The 17,238-nt window shown below is 37.8% G+C and overlaps 1 protein-coding gene across 3 annotated transcripts in view; it reads left to right on the forward strand.

Annotated features, from left to right (window-relative positions):
• Window positions 1–17,238, forward strand: part of UNC5C (unc-5 netrin receptor C) — a 362,171-nt gene that overhangs the window by 217,035 nt on the left and 127,898 nt on the right. For all 3 annotated transcript variants that reach the window (XM_086704535.1, XM_025921473.2, XM_086704537.1), the window contains exon 3: window positions 17,030–17,173. In XM_086704535.1, the coding sequence (XP_086560661.1) occupies window positions 17,030–17,173 (144 nt within the window). The remainder of the gene's footprint in view (window positions 1–17,029; window positions 17,174–17,238) is intronic.

Here is a 17,238-nt window from a genome sequence, read left to right on the forward strand (position 1 = left end):
ACGCAGATATTTATAGCAGTCCAAGATGTCCTTTAGTAGGTGAGTGGGTAAGCAAACTGGTACATCCAGACAATGGAATATGATTCAGTACTTTAAAGAAATGAGCTATCATGGCATGAAAAACTATGGAGGAAACTTAAAGTGCATATTACTAAGTGAAAGAAGCCAATCTGAAAGGCTATATACTGTATGGTTCCAACTATATGACATTATGGAAAAGGCAGAACTATGGAGGTGGTAAAAAGATCAGTGGTTGCCTCCCAGGTAGGGGGAGACAGGGACGAGTAGATGGATAGTAGAGGATTTGTAGGATAGTGAAACTACTCTGGATAGCACTATCAAGGTGGATACATCAATACCTTTGTCCAAATCCATAGAATGTACAATATCAAGAGTGAACCTGAACGTAAACTATGGATTTGGGGTGACAATCGCATGTCAGTGGAGGCTCATCAGTTATGTACCACCCTGCTGGAGGATGTTACTAACAAGGGAGGCTATGCTTGTATGGAAGCAGATTGTATAGGAGAAATATGCACCTTCGTCTCACTTTTCCTAGGAACCTAAAACTGTTCTAAAAATAGTTGATCAAATACCATGAAAAGAAAAGGGTCATGATGATAGAGACAGCAAATGGGGGTGACGGGAGCTGAAAGTGATGACATTTACCTGGCTGTTTCCCAAATACTCGTTTGGCCAGTATTTCTGAGTTAACTAGAAATGTAACAGGCAACAGAAGCATTCTCTGGTTGTTCTTTCCCGGATTTCTGCAGCTTCCCCCAATCTGTTGTGTTGTACTGCGGGCCAGATACAGGAAACGCAGCGCACAGCTAGGCTCCTGCTTTTCACTCCTTTTCCTCATGCCATAGCATCCTTCCAACCCCCTCACTCCAACAGTTCACCCTGTCTCGTGGAGACCTGAACATTCTCATCACCACATTTTTCATGAAAATTCTTTTCCCTGCACAGTTGCCAAAACCACATGAAAATAGACAATACAATCACAAGAATTTCACCTGATTATTTCCTCTGTGCGCGCGCACACACACATACACACACACACACACACACACACACACACACACACACACACACACTTTTGCTTGGCCTAGCAACACAATGGGGATGTAAACATGTTGTTAATGCAGTCGCTCTCAGTTGGCTTCCCAGATGGCTTAAGTTCAATAGATTTTTCCCCCTGATTTCCTCAGCTTCTCCTAGCTGGTGCTAAACAGCCATTATGCCTTTTCCTGCACATTGAGATTCATCTGCAGCTACTAAACTGCTTCCAAAGTGCTTCAATTTTGCATGAGTGCTAAGCTGGGGACTGGGAGACATTACCCAGTGCTGAAGGCCCAGATCATTAGAAAGAGCATGTAAATCCTCTGAACCAGAAATAAAAAGTGCAGAGATTTCCTTTGTAAAGTCCCAACTGCAGCTTTATGTAAAGCATGAACCTTTGGCAAGATTTTATGTGGTCCCTTTTTCCTCCTAAATTTTGTTTTTGCTTTTTTTTTTTCTTTACTTGGGCATATGTGTTCTATTTTTTTTCAAGGAGAGACAATTATTTCATAGTCAGGAAGATGTGAGATCATAGCCATAAGCTATCATTATTTCTCTTCTTAGGACACCAGATCTCTCTTCACTTTTAATAGGGAAGGCACTTCAAAGTATTGCTGAAGGATCACCCACATAATAGATTTTAAAAACAAATTTGAAACCTGCTGAATAGCAAGATGCTTTGAGGAAGGATGGGTTGACATTTATAAGGTATGTGCAGGGGACATAAATCTGTATTATTTGAGTAAGTATAGATGTAGGATGTGTAGACATGCTGGATTGTGGAGAGAGGTTGGGATGGAATCCGAAGGGGATTGTGAAAAGTATTAATGAGAAAGAAGCGATTGTATTCTTCGCATTTGTCAAGAGATATTTCCCCATACATTGTTACTGAAAAGTCTTGTTTGTATTTGTCAAGGTGGACATATTTTTTATCTGTACTTGATCTGTATTTCCATCGCTGCTGTCCTCCCATGCTGCCTGTCATACCATCTTGCCGTAAATTGAAAGCGTGCCTGTGGTCACCTGGAGAGGTACCTTCAAGGGGATGACACTTGTAGGGCTGGAACTCTGAGCAGCCCGCCGTTCTGCACACTGTGGGGCTGGGCCTGCGTCCCAAGCCCGTGGAGATGTGATAAAAAGCACTTACGATGAAAAGGTTGACTCCCTATCCTCATTTGGTATTTCCTTTGCAGTGGAATTTTTTGAACAGTTATGACAACATTTTTTTGGTCTGTAGTGTATCCATTTAGTAAGAGTTAACCAGGCTCCTTTTACATGATTGCCTATAATTATTTCTCTTTTTCCATATATTTATGTAATAGGTCAGGCTATTCTTTGTAGGATTCTGAGAGCAAAAAAAAATGTGCATTTATGATCAGATACAGCAATTCATTATTTATTTCTAAACACATTTTCAAGGACATTTATTAGCCACTGATTTATTCAACACTGAATATGCAAGTGGGATCTGACAGAAATGTGACTAAATGGGCTTATAATAGAGTATGAAGTAAAAGCATTCTAACTTGTAGGTGAAAAGAAAATACTAGATGAAAGATATGCATATAAACATGCACAGTGAATTTAGGTGTATGCGTATACTATCTATATAACATATGCATTTTATGCTGAAACCCAGTTTTGTTTGTCAGCATGTTGTATGTATCTTTCAGAGTGGATAGTCCTATCTATTAATTTCCCTTTACTAAAAACATGACTAATCATGAAAATGTCATCATCTTTATTAGTGTTAGTGTCATCACAAAACATTATTTACTATGATTCCACACCTCACGACACTGAACTGTACATATTAAATAGCTAAATTTCATGTTCTCCCGTGAAGATTGTTTATCCACTAGGGTGTGTATCCTTTGAAGGAAATCATTTATAAAAGAAGGGAAGGGGAATTAAACTTTGCCTGAAGATCTGAAAAGATACATGACTGAAGTTCTTTGTTCAGTTGGCAGTGTTAATGCAGTTACATAAATATCTCAGTGAATTGGAGCTCATGGTAGGAAACAATTATTTTTTCTTCTTCCTTTTTCTCTGTGATGCTGGTACAGAATGGACATGACTACATTACAAGTTACACACAATATTCAGAATCAGGTGCCACTCTCCTGTTTAAGTTTAAGTTTTTCTATCTCTTATGAAAACATCAAAATAAGATTGCCTGTAAAGAAATGATACTGGTAATTAAACATTATAACCTAGTATTTCACACCAATTTGTTCAACATTATGTTGGAAGTGATATTTTGAAAACGATTACAAGCGTGCCATCCTGAAAATAATATTTTTGTTACATGCTAAGCAAATTGCTCTGGTTTATAGCATTTTGAGCATAATATTAAAATCACACATTCAGATATTTGAAAACTCTCAGAATTAATAGAAGTTCTTCTCTGTATATCCAACAAGATGTTGCCAAATTAAAAAAAAAAATTAATAATTTGGAGCTAAGCACTGAATCTTGGTTTGAAAAAAAAAAAAGACCCAAAGCATTGTGGGATTAGTATTTTTGGCATCCATTTATCTAGTAGTCATTTAGAAAAACCCACTGTAGGGTGTCTGGGTGGCTCAGTCGGTTAAGCATCTGACTTTGGCTCAGGTCATGATCTCACAGTCCATGAGTTCAAGCCCCGCGTCGGACTCTCTGCTGACAGCTTGGAGCCTGGAGCCTGCTTTGGATTCTGTGTCTCCCTCACTCTCTGCCCCTCCCCCGCTCATGCTCTGTCTCTCTCTGTCTCAAAAACAAATAAACATTAAAAAAATTTTTAATTAAAAAAAAAAAAAAAGAAAAACCCGCTGTGTGCCAAGCATATTATTCATAGTCTGTATCATTTAAGGCTGTATCATGTAAGCTGCAGTAACAGACCCCACCAAAGATAGAATAGTTCAAAAGCAACAGAATGGCACATTTGTTTACCTACCAGGAAGGTATCCTTGCTTGTAGGGCAGCTCTGTTCCCTTTGGTCAGTTCTGGACCCAGACTCCTCTCCTCTTGTGGTTCTGTTGTGCTCTCTGGCCTCATGTTCTTCAGCAACCAGCCAGCAGGGAGGGAAAGCCAGCAGGGAGGAGACCCACAAGCTTCTTCACCAGTTTGGCCAAGAAAAGGTACATGTATCTTCCACTCACATTCCATTGGCCAGAATTGCTTTTGTGGCCCCTTCTAAGACTTTAAAGTTTAAGAAAATGAGAAATTTAATGCCCTACCCGAAGTTACTCATAACGGTAGCCATGCCAGGCCTCAAAACTGTTTTTCTTCCTTTTGGTCTAATCTATTTTTTTCTACATTGAGCTCCCTCTGTCAGTACAGACTTTCATACCACAGAAAACAATTTTTTTTTAATTTTTTTTTTCAACGTTTATTTATTTTTTGGACAGAGAGAGACAGAGCATGAACGGGGGAGGGGCAGACAGAGAGGGAGACACAGAATCGGAAACAGGCTCCAGGCTCCGAGCCCAGAGCCCGACGCGGGGCTCGAACTCACGGACCGCGAGATCGTGACCTGGCTGAAGTCAGACGCTTAACCGACTGGGCCACCCAGGCGCCCCAACAATTTTTTAAATTTCACTTGACTTGATAATTACTGATATTTCAGTGTGATTGTGATTTCCTAAAAACTCAGCACCTTGTTTTTCCTATTGAAGTAGCTTTGTCAATTATAATGTAGTGCGACTTCTAATACTACCATCCCGTTCTCCTGTCCTTCCTGGACATAGGGGAACACTACAAGTCCTAGCATCCTTGCGGGTCCGCAGGGCCATGTGATTACTTCTGGCCAATGGTCTATGAGGGAAAGTTCTGTTGCCCCTGCTGAGCCAAGGTATTCAAGTGCAGGTGGGTGTTCTCTGTGCTCTATTCTCGTGGCTCAGTAGCCATGGTTGAGAGGATATAGATTCAACATAGGTGCAGGCTGGATCATTAAGAAAAGTTCATGTAGGAGAGCAGCGCTGGAGGCTGTTGTGATGGAAAAGTGGACTTATTTTGTAAAGCCTCTGACATGAGGAGAGTTATTTAGTACAAAGTGTAGCATAAATTATTCTAGCTTCGGAAATCTTGTTAGTTAGCTCGCATTAAGGGTAAACTCTGCAAAGAGCTTCACATGTATCACCTCATTTAATCCTTATAAGAACCGATTGAATTAGGAATTTAATTCCTATTTTCCTGTTGAGGAAAATGACATTTAGTGAGGTAAAAGAATTTTCCCAAGGTCATACATCTAGTTACTTGAGAAAACAGAATTTGAACCATATCTTTCTCTAAAGGTTATCTCTCACTTAACTTAATTGCCAAGGATTAATTAAAAATAAGCTTTGAGGGGAGGCACCTAAGTGACTCAGTTAGTTAAGCGTCTGACTTTGGCTCAGGTCATGATCTCATGGTTCATGGGTTTGAGCTCCTCGTCAGGCTCTCTGCTGACAGCTCAGAGCCTGAAGCCTGCTTTGGATTCTGTGCCTCCCTCTCTATCTGCTCCTCCCCTGTTCACACTCTGTATCTCTCTCTCAAAATCAAATAAACATTAAAAATAAACAAATAAGCTTTTATTGTCAAATCTGGATCAATATTGTTTTCTGGAATTCTACCTATAAGCTTATCAAAAACTAAGCACATGTAACTTGGACTCAACAAAAAAAAACAAGGAGACATTCTGTATTTAAAAAAAAGGAAAAAAAATTAAGTGTATTATACTTGGTTTCATTGTTTTTATTAAATCATGTCTCCTTTTGGAATGATAATAGAATGATTTGAAAAAGGATCTTAGAATATATAGAAATATTTTGAAAATATCAGAACACAGTTATTTCTTAGTTCTTATATAAAGTTAAAATTGAAAATTGGTATTTCAGTGGCAGTTCATTCAAATACCTACTCCTGACTTGAAAATATGAAATGCTAATATTTTTCATTTCTACTTGGAATTTCACAAGTTAAACTTTCTTGTTGTAAATTAATGAGTCACTCTTGCATATTTGAGTTCTTTAAAAGACAAAGAAAAAATATTTTTACTGGTACTTGACCTGTGTTTACTCAGTTATTATAAATAATTTTGAAGAACCTAAAAACCATTATGAAAACTCCGCTCCTCCCACTCCATTCTCAGTGTGACTGCCAACCCAGTTCAAAGTTTAATTCAAAGTTTTTTGTGTCTGATGATGTCTTTCCGGCTAGGGAAGGAAGTACAAGTGCCATCATGACTGAAAGTTCCTTTTCTCTAAAATATATTTGGAGAGGTGCCTGGGTGGCTCTGTCAGTTAAGCATCCGACTTCGTCTCAGGTCTTGATTTCATGGTCTGTGAGTTCGAGCCCTACATTGGACTCTGTGCTGATATCTCAGAGCCTGGAGCCTGCTTCAGATTCTGTGTGTCCCTCTCTCTCTGCCCCTCCCTCCCCTCAAAAATAAATGAAAAAATTAAAAAAAAATATTTTGATATAATCATATATCTTTTAAATAAGTATGTAATAGTGTCCTAGGGAAAATCTTCTTTTGTTTATTCAGTAAATACTCATTGTATGCTCACAATGTGAGGCTGAATATTATTCTATGCCACAGGGACAGCATGTAACAGACATAAATCTCTACTCTGATAGAACTCATGTTCTGGTTGGTAAGTGAAGAAAGACCTAGAAGGTGTGATTGCACTCATCAATTTTAAATCTTCACTAAAATGTAAAAGTTTGCTTATTCTGCCCCAAATTAGTTCATGCTAACCTACCTGGTAATTTCCATTCAGTTGCTTAATGTCCCTGTCTCACTTGCATAATGCACTATGGATATAAGGAATTTCTAACAGATGAGCCAAGCAAGCATTCTGGTTACCGAAATAAGTAGACTTTTCCACTCATCTTACCAGGATAACTTTACTTTATCTACACTTTAATATAGTGGGAAGCCTAGAGGATTGGTAAAATCCTGGGTTACTTGGCTAAAAGACAAGAAACTTAAAAGCAAATCGCCAGAATTCCTTCCTGCTGTTCAAACTTCATTTCTAAATATCAGAGCCAGATCTGTATTGCCCTGGGTGATTGGTGTCCCCACCTAGACCTGACTGTCCCAAATCTGCTGAAAAGTTCCAAAACTAGCCATGTCTTTCTCATTTGGGTGTGTGCCTAATATAATTTCCCATCATAGTACTCCTCCCCTCCCTGAATCTATGTTAGTACCTCCAATGGTAATTTTGTGAATAAAATATAGTGTCAAAATAATTGTTATTTTTATACTACATGTATATAATTTAACAGATTTGAATTACTTTTATAGCTGTTATTCCATTTCTTTTCTCAACAAGCCAACAAGACAAAAAAGTTATCTTGTTTTATAAGTTGAGAAACCAAGGCCTGATGAATTTAGGACTTTCCAAAAGTCAAATAGTAAATATTGAACAAGAATTTATTTTCTTAATCCAAGTGAATTACTAGGTTGTTGTATGTTAGGTGAATATTTGTCTAATCTCCCGGTTGTAACATTAATTATCCTGGATGAGTTGAATTTTTTTTAATGATCCTTTCTAGTTTGGTTTAAAGGTTTCCTTAAGAACATGAAATATATCAGGGTGCCTGGGTGACTCAGTCGGTTAAGCGTCCAACTTCGGCTTAGGTCGTGGTCTCACAGCTCATGATTTAGAGCCCCACATCAGGCACTGTGCTGACAGTTCAGAGCCGGGAGCCTGCTTCAGATTCCGTGTCTCTGTCTCTCTCTGCACCTCTCCCACTCATGCTCTGTCTCTCTTTCTCTGTCTCTCAAAAATAAATAAACGTTAAAAAAATTTTTTAAAGAGTATGAAATATATTGCTTTTAAGACAAGTGAACAGCTGTCCTCAGTATACTGTGTGTGAACTGTTATAAGTGGCAATCTATCCAGAGGTGATTGATCTCAATGTTTGCTTCTAAATCACATGAGATAAGTACAAAATGAAAGCCCAACAGTATGAGTAATTATTATTTTGGATATATGTGCTAGTTTCCATCGTCAGACAGTGTTTTCAGAGGCTCACCAAGAATATTCCTTTTAAGCTATTAAGATTAAGGACTTGATGTAATATCACAGATCTAATAACAATTTTTGTAATCATAATTAAAATTAAAATGATTAAAATGCCATTAAAAGTAAATCAGATTAGTCTTGTTTACTAGTCGAGACAGATTATTTTTCCTTAAAGCATATGTCACTTGAATAAACATCATTTTACCAATTTACCATTTTTACAGGTTCCCCACTCCATAGAATAAACTTCTCCAGCTGCCAATCAAGGCTCTCCATGAATTTCTCTTCTATCTATTCCATGGCCTTATTTCTTTAGTTGGTTTCTGTAAACTCTTCTCCCCTGTAGTGCTCTATGCTTTTTCATCTGTGCCCTTTGGCTTTGTGCTATTCTATCCTCCTGAAGTGTCTTTGATTTTTCTCTAAGTCTTTAAACCCAATCCATGCTTCAGCATCAAACTCAAATATTCCACTTCCCCATGTTTACCCTGATCTCTCCATGTGAAACTATTTCACTATAGCTTTATTTAGGGGGTTTTCAGAATTTTCCAAATAGTAGATTACTTTTATTCAATAAATAAATATATGGAAAGTGCCAAACTATGTTGAAAGACATGATGATATGGGGCTCTGTGTTTATGTTGACTGTAGGGTTGGAGGAAGTGGTGGCAGTCCAAATTAAACATACTTTTTTATGGCAGAACTTCTGACCAATGCCTGTAATATGCTGATTAGCATTTTGAGTTTCTAAGAGGAAGACATAGTAAACAGAAATCCCCAAACTTATTTGACCAAAGAACCCTTTTTTGAGACACAATTTGGGGAATGTTGGTATAGTGCAAGGAACAGGAACATTGGATTCAGATAAATAATGGATCTAAATCTTGATTTTGGTAATCATTGGCTGCATGAAAAATTGTTTAAATTCTGACCTCTGCTCTTTACCTGTATTATAATAATACCCATTCCCAAGGATTATTATGCAGATTAACCAAGACACATGGTAGATGCCCAATAAATTTTAGCTACTTTTACTTTTCTGAGTTACAATTAAATTTACATGTGATTTATGTATAAGACATTTATTCATTTAACGTACATTAACTGGACAAATATGTGTGCCAGTTAATGTGCGGATCCATATGCAATGCATATGACAGGGTCACCGTATTCAGTGAACTCCCATTTGTTTCCTGTATTAGACAGTAAACTAATCAGAAAGGATCCATAAAGAGTTCATCTCGATGGCTACGTTGGAAATGACAGTGCATAAAATAGGGGCTCAAGAACTGTGTCCACAATGAATTGTGAAGGACAGAGACCATATCTGCCTTCTTTACCACTGTGTCCGCAGCACGCAGAATGCACGCAGCACTCTTCCCCACCCTTATGGACAAGATTTTTTTTTAATTGTGGTAAAATTACTTCCATTGAAATTACTAGGTGTGCCTGGGTGGCTCACTCAGTTAAATGTCCAACTCTTGGTTTGGGCTCAAATTACAATCTCACAGTTTGTGAGTTCAAGCCCTGTGTGGGGCTCTGACAGTGTGGAGCCTGTTGGGATTCTTTCTCTCTCCTTCTCTCTCTGCCTTTCCACTGCTTGCAGTCTCTCCCTCTCTTTCTCTCTCTACCCTCCTCTCAAAATAAATAAACTTAAAAAACTGTTTTTAGTTGAGAAAAAAAGAAATTACTAATGTTTTGCATGAAATAAAAATAAAAAGTAATGCATGTAGTTATGATTTAATTATTAAGAATTATACCTTAAAGAAAAATGTTGGAATATACATTCAAATACATATGTAATAAGTTTCATATTTCACAAAAAATATTTAGAAGAGTAATGTATCTGCTATCTCAATGGAACGTGCTCTGTGTTCTCCCAAATTAAATTGCTGCCATATTTTTACAAAATTGATTCTTTGTACTCTAAAGAACATTGACATACAAGGTAGAAGTTAAATTTTAGGGGCGTCAGGGTGGTTCAGTTGTTTGAGCATCCGACTTCAGCTCAAGTCATGATCTCATGGTTTGTGGGTTCGAGCCCCATGTCAGGCTCTGTGCTGACAGCTCAGAGCCTGGAGACTGCTTCAGATTCTGTATCTCCCTCTCTCTGTGCCCCTCCCCTACTTGTGCTCTGTCTCTCTCTGTCTCTCAAAAATAAATAAATGTTAAAAAAAAAATTAAAAAAGAGAAAACTTTTCAGCTCCCATTTTGGTCTCAGAAAGACTTCTGGGAAGAGACATTCAACAGGTTTTTTTTATCACCAAAGTTAAGAATAGTAATTAAATGATCGGGCAGAGCTAGTAGAATTAATCTATCAATTTATTACCACTCTGTATGTAAGAAAGAGCATTTTGCATACCCCCACTCCAATTACCATTAATACTCACAGCTCTAAGTTTGATGGTGGTTGGAAAGTCCAATCAAAAATAGGAGGACTGCTTCTCCTGTAACATCTAAAACCTGACACTTCGGCAAAGGAAAGGGAAAGCAGTGCTAATGTTGTCAGAGGAAGTACCATTTATAACTATTTTAATATCATCTTGCAGTTAACATCTCAAGTTTTAAGGTAAGCTGCATGTATCCATGGTTGTCACATAGCTTTCTAAAAGCACCGTAAATCTCCCCACTCCAGACACACCATCCAATAAATATTTTCTTCTCAGTTCTAGACAAAACCAAAACATAGCAAAACAAAACACAGGTCCTCTGGACACGGAATGCCAAACAGAACCAAGTAACTAGAAATTATCATGTAAAAAGGAAGTCAAGTCAATGACCTAGGTATGAAATGCTTCCAAACAAATCCCTTGAACCATTCAGTCCCAGTCATGTTATTCTTTGACTTGTAAATTCATCTTGACCACAAAGATAATAAATGTAACTTTAACAAAATTATAATAAATCTAATATACCAGTAAGTTGTAATTTCCATTTATACAAAGTAATTTTAGTTAATTAGATGGACTGTTTATATATTAAATATTATATTAAAAAATCCAAGGAACACATTTCAGAGAAAAGTTGATGAATTATGTGTTTACAGTGTCTTCTTTTCCTGATGAAGTTTAAAGACTGTCAGATGACTTCATGTAGCATAAAACTATGTCCTGGTAGTAAAGGTCTGCCTTTCAAGTTATTATATTTTGATTATTTTAGTGAGAATTACAAGCTGATGAAATAATTTTCAGGGTTTTTTGTTGTTGTGTTTGTTTGTTTTTTTGTTTTTGTTTTTGTTTTTGTTTTTTTTTGGTGTGACATCCTTTTAAATAATGCTGGTATTTTGTGTGATTTAATTTGTATTAAGACATCTAGAACAGATATGTATCTTAGTTTAGATCATATTAGTGAAAACTAATAGGATTAAGCTCTGGGAGAAAGCATGAAAAAGAGACCACACTAATTCAATAAAGTGTTGTAATATATCCCAGATCATCCCTACCTGTAACTTCATGCGTTTCCCACCACTCTCTATCCTGTGAATGTACTATAATGAGATTTGGTAGAGTGACCTCTGCAGCTCTTCTCCCAACAGGGAGAGTGTGGAGGAAGCCGAATTGCCAGGTCTATGCAACATGATGTCTCAAACCTTCCCTTTGCTGTATGAAAGAAAAAGTAATTGAGAAGAATGAGAAATACAACTCGGGTATACATAACACCTAAGTCTAATGTGGGGTTAGGATGCTTTTTAAGTGAAACATACATGAGGTATCAGAAGGCAAGGATTTGATGACCACATTTTATTTTATTTGTTGGTTTGTTTGTTTTGTGTGAAACAACTTCTTTATTTCAATTTTATGTTTACAAAAAGACAAAGAGGATAAGGAGTGGGGAGGCAGGAATAATGGTTGGTCACCTCCAGAGATAAAAGGAAGAGGCCTCTTATAGTCAACAAAAATGGATGAGACTGTTCATCCATGCCATTATTAGTAACAGCAATGGCGAAAAAGAAGTCCAAGCAGGGATCACAAAGGCTTCTGTTAACAAGGTCAGTCTGTTTTGGGAGAGTCAGATGGTCTGTCCAGTCCATATCCATGAAGAAGAGAAAGCCCACGTCAGTTTATTGAGGCCTCAGCTGTGGGTGGGATGGGGCCCATTTCTCTGGGAAGAACTGGGCCACTGACTCCAGGGAATATAGGGACCATGAGATACACACCAGGGAAAACCCCTATGAACTACAGGGGCCCACTGCAGGTAGGGTGTGGGGAAACTTGGGCATAAGTGGCTTGGAATCATCTTCAAAGGAAAATCCTGTCTGGGTAGGTGAGGGGACATCTGAATAGAAATAGTTTGAGAGGAACTGATCAGATTGTGATGACCACATCTTAAAAAATCTTTTGAGACGATGCATGATTTTGGAGTATCACCTAATAAATGAGATAAATGAACAGCAGGATGCTGGAGATACTGGAGATAAAAAAAAGTATTAAATAACATACTTCTTGACAACAGTGGACTTTTAATGTTTGTTGACAGTACTACAGATTATACTTCTGGGGGAATATAGATACTGTTTTAAATAATTATACAAAAGGATTTGTCATGCATTTGTGCTCACTTTATAATAATCTCTAGAAAAACACTTTGTGCTGCCTGACCACTATTATAAAATTAAAATTATGCTAAAGATAAAGGATACATATAATTTACCAGATTTTATTGCATATGCATGTATAGCCTCACAAAGATCCAATAAGAGGGTTGCATTTGCATCTGGATTTCTAAAATCATTTGAAATTCCCTATTAGCAAGTGCATATTCATATTCATTATAAGACTTCTTGATATAGCATGCTAATTACTTGCCTGCACTCTAGCTCCCACGCCACAATAAATCCTCTTATAAAAGCAGATCACTGCAAACTTCAAACAGCATGCATCCTTGAGATGCCACTATTAAAGGAAGAATGCTGATGGAAAATCTTTGATCTTATCAGACGTGATGGAAAATACACATTTGTATTTGAGTAAATCTGTAGAAGGAAGCATTCCACCCCCATCCTTAAGTAACCTGAAACCAATTTCAAGTTCCCAAATGCTCTTCAAAGCAACCCGCCTTGGAAGTGATGCTGATGGCATTACAAATTTCAAGGCAGCTTGCTTTTTCCATCTCAAGACTTCAAGCAGATTTCAAATTTTACTTTCAAAGAGAAAGGATATTACCTACTTTTTAGCCAAACCACTAGCCTCTGGGCCGACGAGCAGAATGTCGTAGGTAAAGAACTTACCTATGGTAATGAAAGATGGTACATTACCAAGTAACTCAGAACTTGAATAATGCAGTTGATTGTAGGGAATTCTAAGCTGGAAGTGTTTAGAGGCTTCCTGCTTCAGTTCTTGTTCTAGTGTGGTTGACCAAAAGTTAGAATGTAAACTCTGGGCATGTGGCAGGACAAGTATACCCAACAAATTAATCCAGCTCCTCCTGAATGGGGCGTCTATCAAGCTGAACACAAAAATCGGTGTGTGTTTGACTCCTGCACCCACAGGGAGCCTGAGCCACACAATTCAGAACATTCATACTATGAATAATCCCTGTAGCAGGAGGGTCGGTCTGTGGCTTCTTAAAAGGCCTCAGATTTGTGGTCAGCAGAAACATCCATGAGCCTATTTGGGCTGAAGGATACAGTGGCCCTAGTGAAGTTCCCCTAGCATTTAATTAGGTTTCCTGTAATTGCTTTAAGTAAAAGGAGGGGGAATAAAGCCTGATGTTATCATCTTGGGACACAAAATATTTGTATGTGGTTTTAATATCCTGAGCCCATTTGTTGCTGCCCTGCATTTTGGAAAGAGCCGTTATAGTTCTGAGGAAATACACACTACAGGTTTACCAGCCCTTTGGTGACTGTAAATTTACTGCAACAGCTTTTAAAGGAAGAGTTTTCTTTCCAGTAACTGAATTTCTGCATGAAGAGAGAAGGTATAAACAAGTAAAACAGGCAAAAGTATTAAATGCCAGAGAGTGGAATAAAAAAGGAGGGTGGGGCAGGGGTGAGGGGGAAAGCTGTGTGCCATCCTTCCATGAACTCCTAGATATCAGAAAATGAGAATAATAATTGCAGTAAGACAGGAAATGAGACTAGGAAAGAAGAAGGGAAGTAGCATTATTCGTTAATAAGTTGGGATTTATGCTGTGGAGATTGTTCTATTATTTAGACATTGACTAAAATAACATACCGATCTTTTCATAGAGGAGTGAGGGACTTAGATATGCCAGTTTCTTGAAAATTCTTTTTAAACTGACCACTGTGGGGGTGCCTGGGTGGCTCAGTCGGTTAAGCGTTCGACTTCGGCCAGGTCGTGATCTCACGATTTGTGAATTCAAGCCCCATGTCAGGCTCTGTGCTGACAGCTCAGAGCCTGGAGCCTGCTTCGGATCCTGTGTCTCCTTCTCTCTGCCTCTCACCCACTGATGCGCTCTCTCTTTCTCTCTCTCTCAAAAAATGAATAAACATTAAAAATTTTTTTTAAACTGATCACTGTAGAAGCATAAAGGATACTAATTTCCAAGATTTTAAACAATAACTTTAAATATATTTAATACATTTTTGGCCACAGAGTTGCCCCTTCAGGATCTTGCCCTGCCTTGGCTTATAAAATTCACTTTCCTGGGCTTCATTTCAGTTCAGGGGCTCTTGAGTGGATCTAAGGACTTAGTTGTTTCTATGACTCAAGTCCCTGCAGTTCCTGATAGAAAATATTGCTTATTTCCCTAGTGGAACAGCATCCATTTATATTGAGTGTTCCTTATTTTTCCTGAGGGCTTTGACCCATTTGAGCATGGTCTCGGTTTTAGGACAAGTTCTGGAATACTCTTGTACTCTTCATGTCACCTATACCAAGAAGTCATGCAAATAGTTTAATAAATCATAACTTTTAGAAACTAAAAATTCCTAATATTCATATTTTTCATATTCATAACATAGTCATATATATGTGGATGTGTGTATATATACACAAATATACACATATGTATGTGTGCATATATATTTATATTTACATTCTCATCTGATTACATCATCTGCATGCTTAACACACTTTGGTGCTGTCCATGACTTTCAGAAAGAAATCCCAAATTCTGAACATGGAGTGCAGCTGTGGTTCTCAAACTGTAGCATGCATCAGAATTCTTGGAGTGCTTGTTAAACCAAAATTGCTGGGCTCAACTCTCAAAGTTTCGTACTCAATTTGAGTCTGGAGTGGGACCCAAGAATTTGACTTCCAACAAGTTCCCAGGTGATGTTGATGAAACTGTTCCGGGGCTACACTTTGAGAACCACCGGTCTACAAGAATATATATTAACCGATCTTTTTCTTCTCCCTAGCTTCATCTCATGCCACCATCTCTGTGTCTGGTGCTCAGTTGTCTTCTCCTGGGTTCTCAATCTCCTCTTTCTCTTTCCTGCATTTTCCCATATCTTCCGACCCTCTCCTTAGATAATTTAACCAAGTTAACTCACGTTGGATCCTTCGTACTAGTTGAGTTCACTTGTTATTCACTCTCATTTTCACTATACTTCTTGGTTGCAGCATTGAACACAGTTGTAATTAAATAATAAATTGTATAATCTGTAGTTAATATGTACCCTCTGCACAATAATATAGGTTCATTGAGGGTAAGGACTATCTTACTCATCAGAGATTCACAAGTGCCTAGGGCAATACCTTTTCTATAATTGATATTAAATATTTGTGCAATGAATGAATGAATGAATGAATAGAAAGTACAAAGAAATATATTTAATCTTTCTTACTGTGCTTGTACTTAACCCAGTCAAATTCTTCTAGTCCCTCAGGATGCCCCTGCCAATACTCTCCATAGGTACCTCATACGGAAAGTGTGTGCAGGCAAACTGGCAATTGTCCACGTGCATTGATCAGATGATCCTTCTTGCTCAGTGCAAAGAAGCACATTGCAGAATGACTCTAAGAAATAGGCTTAGGTACATTAAGATAAATACTCCTAAAATGATAATCTCAGATTCTTAGTTCATTTTTTGTTATTTAGGATGACATAATGCTGTAAAATAAAATCCAATTATTTGAGCATTTTAGCTGGAAGACACTTTCAGAGGGTTTTGGTTACATTACAATTATAGAGAAACATTTGGGCTTTCAAAATATTGTGCATGAAAACTTTAAAGTCACACATTCTTTGGATAAAATAGCAGGGATTTGTTAACTTAAGGCTGGTATTTTTTTTAAAGAAAACAGTGTGCCTTAATAGCTAAAATGCAACTATTAAAATAACTTAGTTTTAAATAATCGCCACATATTTATAAAGTACTAGCTTATATTATGATAAAACCTGGCATATATATTTTTATATATACATTTATGATTATAGTTTTAGGTCATTCTCATGTCATGTGAAGAGTTAGGGGAAGATTTAGTTACTGTAAAACTATACAAGGTGTTGTAAAACTGTATATAGCTTTTTGGTACCAGACGATATTATAATAAAATGTGGTATGTGTTTATATATATTTGTGACTTATATACTTATGATTATAGTTTTAGGTTATTCTCTGTCATTTCATGTGAAGAGTTAGGAAGATTTAGTTATTGTAAGGTTATGTACAGCACACAGATATCTTTCCACAACCTATATAATTTGGTTACCATCTCCTTAGGAGACGTGAAATTCAAGTTCATGTTTGAATAAACCAAGGAAGATAACTCAGTGGAGGGTGAATGTTTGTCAGGCTATTTGAGAAAAGGTGTAATTTTGTGGAGTGATAGATCTGTTCGACTTCCATCTTCTGATGAAAGCAGATTTGAAATAGCAAATAAGAAAATGAAAAAGTTGAGAGTCCAATAACTGGGGCCAGAGGAAAAATCACAGGTGGACAGTGACGGTACCTGGTGTGTTGATCTATGGCATCAAGACGGATCACTCGGGGCAAATACGCGGTGTGATGGTTTGAGTGTTGTTCATACCAGTCTTTTCCTGACTTCAATCTTCCTTTCTCTTGGCAGGTCTCATTGTCCGGGAAGTGAGCATTGAAATTTCCCGCCAGCAAGTGGAAGAACTCTTTGGGCCGGAAGATTACTGGTGCCAGTGTGTGGCCTGGAGCTCGGCGGGCACCACAAAGAGCAGGAAGGCCTATGTGCGCATCGCATGTGAGTCATGGCACACGGGCCACATGGGTTTCAGAAACCGGTGGAAGGTGGAAAAATGTAGACCG

Source organism: Puma concolor, chromosome B1 (genome assembly GCF_028749965.1).
Source record: "Puma concolor isolate L17-30 chromosome B1, mPumCon1.1.hap2, whole genome shotgun sequence".
In the NCBI taxonomy this organism is placed as follows: Eukaryota; Metazoa; Chordata; class Mammalia; order Carnivora; family Felidae; genus Puma; species Puma concolor.